Source organism: Trachinotus anak, unplaced genomic scaffold (genome assembly GCF_046630095.1).
Source record: "Trachinotus anak isolate AG129_WGS33_773 ecotype Australia unplaced genomic scaffold, CSIRO_AGI_Tana_v1 ptg000042l, whole genome shotgun sequence".
Classification (NCBI taxonomy): Eukaryota; Metazoa; Chordata; class Actinopteri; order Carangiformes; family Carangidae; genus Trachinotus; species Trachinotus anak.
This window is the reverse complement of record NW_027273893.1, coordinates 1,332,442-1,339,695: the sequence shown is the minus strand read 5'-3', so window position 1 is coordinate 1,339,695 and position 7,254 is coordinate 1,332,442. Positions and strand designations below refer to the sequence as shown.

The 7,254-nt window shown below is 45.1% G+C and overlaps 1 protein-coding gene across 1 annotated transcript; it reads left to right on the top strand.

Annotated features, from left to right (window-relative positions):
* Nucleotides 1–1,142: 1,142 nt before the first annotated feature.
* Nucleotides 1,143–6,732, top strand: fgf3 (fibroblast growth factor 3). Its single transcript, XM_071473001.1, has 3 exons — nucleotides 1,143–3,039; nucleotides 3,702–3,805; nucleotides 4,067–6,732. Exons 1-3 carry the CDS (start codon nucleotides 2,796–2,798, stop codon nucleotides 4,448–4,450), a joined length of 732 nt encoding a protein of 243 aa, XP_071329102.1. The 5' UTR covers nucleotides 1,143–2,795; the 3' UTR covers nucleotides 4,451–6,732.
* The last annotated feature ends 522 nt before the right edge of the window (nucleotides 6,733–7,254 follow it).

Genomic DNA, 7,254 nt, shown 5'->3' with positions numbered 1-7,254 from the left:
AAAGTCCAGGTTCACATTTATAGACCAGGTTCACACCAGAGAGCAGGTTCACATCCAGAGTCCAGTTTCACATTCAGAGACCAGGTTCGCATCCAGAGTCCAGGTTTACACCAGAGACCAGGTTCACATCTAGAGACCAGGTTCACATCCAGAGTCAAGGTTCACACCAGAGACCAGGTTCACATCCAGAGACCAGGTTCACACCAGAGTCCAGGTTCACTTCCAGAGTCCAGGTTCACGTCCAGAGACCAGGTTCACAGCAGAGTCCAGGTTCACACCAGAAACCAGGTTCACATCCAGAGGCCAGGTTTACACCAGAGTCCAGGTTCACGTCCAGAGACCAGGTTCACAGCAGAGTCCAGGTTCACACCAGAAACCAGGTTCACATCCAGAGGCCAGGTTTACACCAGAGTCCAGGTTCACACCAGAGACCAGGTTCACACCAGAGACCAGGTTCACATCCAGAGACCAGGTTCACATCCAGAGTCTGTGGTTCAGACTGCAGCAGGTCTTTAGTTCAGGTCAGTAAAGATGGTGGTTTAGGTTCAATTTAAATAACTGTATATATAATAAACTGTTTTGTGTTAAGCCAGACCAGGATCTTTAACCTGAAGCAGGATCAATGAGAGTCTGGACAGAACCACAAACCAGCAGAATTACCTGGAATCTCTGCAGGTAGAGGTTGTTCTGTGAGAACAGATATTTAGAGGAAACACATTCAGGCATCAACATATTTGTGATATCTGTCACATATTTGTGACTTGTTAAAAACGTAAATTAAAATTCCCTCATGAAGTTAAAAGTCATGATGTGGTCACAGTCCCATTTCACACTAAATGTTGTGGGTCAGTTGTATAGAAACCTGAGTTTTATGAGACTCTGAAGTGACCAGACCAGGTCTGGACTTGGCAGTGAGAATGTGTTGGACTGAGGCCTGAAGCCTGGATTGAAGGCTGAAGATTTAACCTTAAGAATTAAAAACAACACACACTTATCCTTGTGTGTATGTGCGAGTGTGTGTGCACGTGTGGCTCACAAATTGAGAGCGTTTACCCTGCTTATTACTGGGATGCTATGTGGGCGGCGTGGAAGGGAGCGTAATTAAAATAGTTTCTGAGAGAAACAGCACACCACATCAGAGGTCCCTCCCTCTTCCAGCATTTAACCACATCAAGAGCGTCTCACTTAGAAACGCCACCAGAACAACCTCAGATACGCACTGATGTTGGTTGATGTTTGGTGTGTAGTCTGACTTGTGAGGGGTCTCTGAGGCATAATGTGCACACATTTGTAATTAAAAGAGCTGCTTTTTCCTGATCATCGGGGTAAATAAAGTGACAGAGGCAGCTAGCCGGGTGATGTATGGGAGGGGAAGACAAATTAACCGTCGATCCTCTAGGGGATTCTCAGCAGAGGCCTTCGCAGCAGCAGTGGGGCAGCGCCGAGGGGCAGAGAGATTTGTAGATGATGGTGCTAATTACCAGAATGCAAACCCTAATGTGACCAAGATGGAAGCAATTTAGGCTCAGTCATTTAGCCTGCTGCTCTTCCGCCCACCGGCTGCTGCCTAGCCAGAGCCAGGGCATTAGGATGGGAAAAGTCTGGGACCATCCATCGCTCGGTGAAGAATAGAGCAGAGCGCTGAATGTTCATTCATCATTTTTTTTATCTCAGTCTAACTTCATCTGAAATTGACCTGTGGTGTTAGCAGGCAGCGCTGGAGGAGACCAGGAGGAGAAATATCTGAGAATAAAGATGGCTGTGAATCTTTCACTGCAGGGGGAAGAGGCCAGATCGCTGCCGCTGGAGGGACCGTGTGGATCTGTGAGCCAGCGAGGACCTCTGAGTCAGATTACACAAACCTGAAGCTGAGCCCAGCCTATGCGCTGCACTAGCACCTGCCAGATCAGGATGAATGTGATTAAACTTTATCTTCATCCAGAAGTCAAAGTGCTGAACGGCTTTTTCTTTTTGTTCTTTTTTCTTTTTGTTAGTCCAGATGCTCAGATATGAGTGAGTGTGAAGGATGAGTGAGAGAGATCAGAGTAAAGGCCTCAGATTATATATCCAACTACTGGACCCTCAGGTCTGATATAGGTCTACGCTCAAAATACAAATTTATTCTATAGAGTTTGGATCCACTTGATGTGGTTTTTAGTCTGTCTGTCGTGGTGTAGTCTTTAGTCTTTTATTCTGATCTTTTCTTCTGCGTTCTCTGCTCTCTCAGAATAAAGTGACTTCACTAAAGTATCAGAATTCAGCAGTTTGCTAAGTTTTTTTTTTTCATTAAAGTGAATATATCTTAATCAGTCTAATCATTGGGACATCTCTCAGACTTGTTGCTTACCTGTCAGAACCTGTATAATTTGTCTAATTGCTCTCTTCGGGTGTTTCAGAGGAGGCGTTCAGAGGACAGACCTTGCTCGGCGCTCAGCCACTGTGTAATTTTATCCACGCCGCAGTCCCTCGCTTCACACAGGGCTGATACCTTTGCCTCCCCCTTTCCTTTGTATCAATTGGTCGGAGTTCAGCCTATTGTCGCCACAAGCTTCTTTTATATGTGAGCTCAGGCTCTCAGTCAGAGCCGCAGGAGGGACCTGGAGCAGCAGCAGCAGCAGAGCCGAGGAGCGGATCTCACCTCGGGGGCGGCTGTGCTTCGTGTGCTCGTGTGCGCGCATTTGCTGGAGCTCTCCAGCGTTGGGGGGACCCCCCCAAGACTTTATGGGACCCCGAGAGTTGTGCGGGAGTCGTTCTCGGTTTTCTCGCCACAGTCGTTGCTCTCCGGTCATGCCACAATGCTGGTGATACCTCTCCTGGTGTTGCTGAGTCTGTTGGACCCCGTTAGTCCCTGGGCCCGCTGCGCCCCTGGCCAGCCTTGCGACCCCCGGCAGCGGAGGGACGCCGGGGGTCGCGGAGGAGTTTATGAGCACCTCGGAGGAGCGCCGAGGAGACGGAAACTCTACTGCGCCACTAAATATCATTTACAGATCCATCCTAACGGGAAGATCGACGGTTCACTGGAGGAAAACAACCCGCTGAGTGAGTCCTTTTTACGCACAGAGAGCTGCAGCTCAGAGATCACTGATCAACATGAGCTGTGTTAATATCACACAACATGAGCTCTGGTTGAGCCTCAGTTAGACTCTAAATTGAAAATGTGGCTTTAATTGTTAAATTTTTTTTTTTAAATGTAATCTGGTGGAGAAGTTTCACTTCAGACTGAACACGTGTATTTCAACTTAAACACACACAGTTTCTGATGAATTGATCAGGATCCTCAGTCAGTTACTCAGTGTGTGTGTGTGTGTGTGTGTGTGTGTGTGGGAGCTGCAGGTTAATCTCTAGGCTATTACAAGTATCAGCCGAAGTATTAACATCCTGGCGGGACAAAGACGCTGTCCTGACGGATGTATTTATCTAATCAGGGGCCATTAGAGTCTGTCAATAGGCCGCCGATTAATCAATCACTGTTTAAAAAAAGACTATAATGTCAGTGAATGAGACATGAACAGGTTTCAAACAGGAGCGGAAATGAATTCATTTACGTTGGTTTGTTTTTGGTATTTTTGATGTTTGAGGCTGAATCTGACGGGTTACATTTAATTGATCAATAAATCTATAGAAGATCAACAGGATAATTGGATCATATGACGTAGGTCCACGTGTTACATCATGTAACAGTTAGTTTCTCTGTGTTTCAGGCATCATGGAGATCACAGCAGTGGATGTGGGAGTCGTGGCCATAAAAGGCCTTTTCTCTGACAGATATCTGGCCATGAACGATAAAGGCCGGCTCTATGCATCGGTATGTACACAGTCAAGCATCTTCATCTCCTCTTCGTCACACACAGCCCACAGGAGGCCGAGATCTGGTTTCCTGTGAGCTGGATATTTATCTGGAGTAGACTCCCTGACTGTACGGCTGGTGGTGGTGGTGGTGGTGGTGTAAGCCGGGCTTGTGGGAGCAGAGCGGAAACGCTCAGTGTCTTAGAGTCTGAATCAAAAACATGCTGCAAGCTGCTCGACAAATGTGTCTCACTGTTTTCCGTCCTTCTCATCTCCCCAGGAAGTGTTCAACAAAGAGTGTGAGTTCGTGGAGCGGATCCATGAGCTGGGGTACAACACCTATGCCTCCCGCCACCACTCCACAGAGCAGCCACTGACACCAGGGGGCAACAGCGGCAACAAGCGGCGGGCCAGCGCCAAACGCCAGTGGTATGTCTCCATCAACGGAAAAGGGCGGCCTCGGCGAGGCTTCAAAACCAGGAGCACAGACAAAGCTTCGCTCTTCCTGCCCCGGGTGCTGGGCAACAAGGACCACGAGATGGTGAGGCGGCTCAGAGATAGTCAGAGTGCACACCACCACACACGTCGCCATGGCAGCCGTGGCGAACGCCGAAGACGCCGACATCGTGCCAGGAAAGGCCGGCACCAACAGTCAGATGACTGAGCAGACTGTTAAGAGACTTGTCAGAACGTGGACCCAGTACCTGGACTCGTGGAGGATGTGGAAACAGCTTGGACTCTGCGTTCTGGATCAGTGGAAGTTTTTTTTGTTTGTTTTTTTTTTCACAAAGAAAAATATCCAGAGAAGAAGAAGAAAGAAGAAGAAGAAAAGACCTAAGGCCAAGTGTTGGGACACAGATCGTCCACTTTCAGGCGACTTTGACACACACACACACACATCAGCTGTATAACCTTGTATTTACTGAGGTTCCATCTTGTGCTGTAAAAAGTTGAGTGACTGATGTTTTAGCTGACGACGGTGACAACAGTGAAGACAGGACTTCACTCTGGAAAAGCACTTTTTGTCAGATTCACATGAAGAAGCAAAGCAAGCATTACAGCGGCGTTCTCAGCCTGTGATCGCTGACTGTCTGTAAACTAAAGGAAAAATATTTATTTGGTCCCTGACTTATTGATTTGGTGTTAAGTTATTGATAAGACTGTTTCATCATTTCACCAGTGTTGTTCAAAGTTTGTCCACTCACACCTCACATCTGCTCGTGTTTCTGGTTGAGGTTGAGGTTGAGGTTGAGTGTGTGTGTGTGTGTGTGTGTGTGTGTGTGTGTGTGTGTGTGTGTATGTGTGTGTGTGTGTCTCAGCAGCTTCCTAACACAGGATCTAACGGGGATCACGATCTTCCAGGTTAACATAGTGAAAATGATGTTGTGGCATCACACACAGCAACATGTTTTATTTATTTTCAAAAATCCAACAGCAGCATTTGATCAACTTAAAACCAGCTCCAGAATCATACCTTTTGATTTTGTTTCAAAGGTAAATGACCGTCAAATTATTTCATTTTGTTTTGGATGTCACGTGTGAGCAGTGGGACGAGACCCACGTCTCCTTAATCACATACAGATGTTTTGTTTTGTTTTTGTTTTGTGATTTGCTTCAAATGATTTACATTAGATTTAACAGTTATTTAAACTAACAGCTGTGACACAGTCAGTAAACAGTTTGACACAGGCCATGGTCTGAGGATGACATGTGACCCAGAGTCGCTGCTGTGCCACATTTCTCCCGGTTATGGCTGTAGCAGACAGGTGTGGGTGTTACACTAGGTTTATTACAACTTGTGCATGTTGTGCTGTATGCCCACCCTCCCCCACCCCTTCCCTCTGCGGCTCATTTGTTAAAGTGACCATCTGTTGCTGCCGAGCAGAAACTACAAAGATGACCACCGATGTAAAATTCATTCACTCAGCTGGAGGTTCAAGGTTTTCAGGTTCTACTGAGCCTCCAAACTGCTGATGTAGATCTTAGATATTTACTCAGATTCTTCTGTTTTCAGTGAGCTCAGTAATATAAAATAATTATTAATGGCAGTGGTTACAACTTTTTCCTGCTCATGTCCCACTTGAAAATCCCACATCCGACCCCGTAACAGCACAGAGGCTAAATTATGTCCTCTCAGAGCACTTTTTATTTTAATGATCACATGTTCAAAAACAGAGGATTCTGATTCGTTTACCTCTTCCTGTTGTTGACCAGCTTTATATTTTCAATCTGATTTTGATTTTACCATGGATGTGATCTTTCAGTCAGAGTGAGGTAGAAAACAAGCAGAGGATGTGGTCTGGGCGGCAGTAGCATAAAAGTTATCATTGGTTTATCACAGAGATTGGCCTTAATACATGAGAAAAAATACATAAATAAAAGGAGTTTTAAAACATTTTTAATGTTTTTAAAAATTGTTTACTTTAAAAGATTTAAAACATTATTTTCTTTTTTTTTTTTAATTTTATTTAAATTTTATTTTTTATTTTTTATAATCACATAATTTCACCAAAACCGTAGGATACTGTTTTGCAAATGATTTGTACTTGCAATACCTTCACAGCCCACCAGTGGGCCCCCAGACCACAGGTTCGGAACAGTTGAAAGGCAGCATTTCCAAACACTAACCTCTAAATTTCAACTTATTAAATGCTGAAATGATTTGTGTTTTGTATTTTCATGTCACTATGGAAACAGAGTACATTTCAGTATTTTAGCAACACCCCTATATTATTGATCAGGAAGTTTCCCTGTTAGTGCAGAAACTTTCATTGTTATTGTGTGTACAGCTGTTCAGAACTGTGCTAGCTAACCATGTGATGAGCAGCAACTGTTGCCATGGAAACAGTTGTGACAGGATTGTTGGGGTCGCAGCACTTCATCCTATAATAAACAACATTTTACCACAGATTTATGGAATCTGAAGTATCTCAGTGTTAAAACAGTGTGACAATACAATGAATGTCAAAAATTAGACTTAAATATATAAAGTGTTATGGATTCACCTTTGAAACATGTTTTAGTTTTACTAGGAAGAATTTCTGTCAAGTTTCTTCTCATTAATGTGAAGATGTTTCCAGCTCTGACTTTGAACCAGCTCTGTAGAATGGCCCCTATAGGTAGCTGCATATAAAGCCCTTGTCATTCTATACCTGCAGGCTGGGGAGGCTTCCTGGTCCGGACAATGGCTCCTCCCAAGGGGGGCCTGGGAAGCGATGTCGCCTGAGACTTTTGGGCTTTTTTTTGAAACACAGACCAAAAGCCACAGAGTCAATAAACAGTTCAGGCCCTCCTGAAAGCAGAAACTGTGTCACACAAAGTGTAACACCTTGCTATGGCTTGTTATGAATGCCGAACTCTAATATTACCCAACAGGAATGCAGGACTTCAGAGACTTCAGGGGCCTTTTGTGGCCCCCGCTCCCTCCCCCTCTGTTTCATTTAGCAACATTTGCCTTCTGTATCTCTC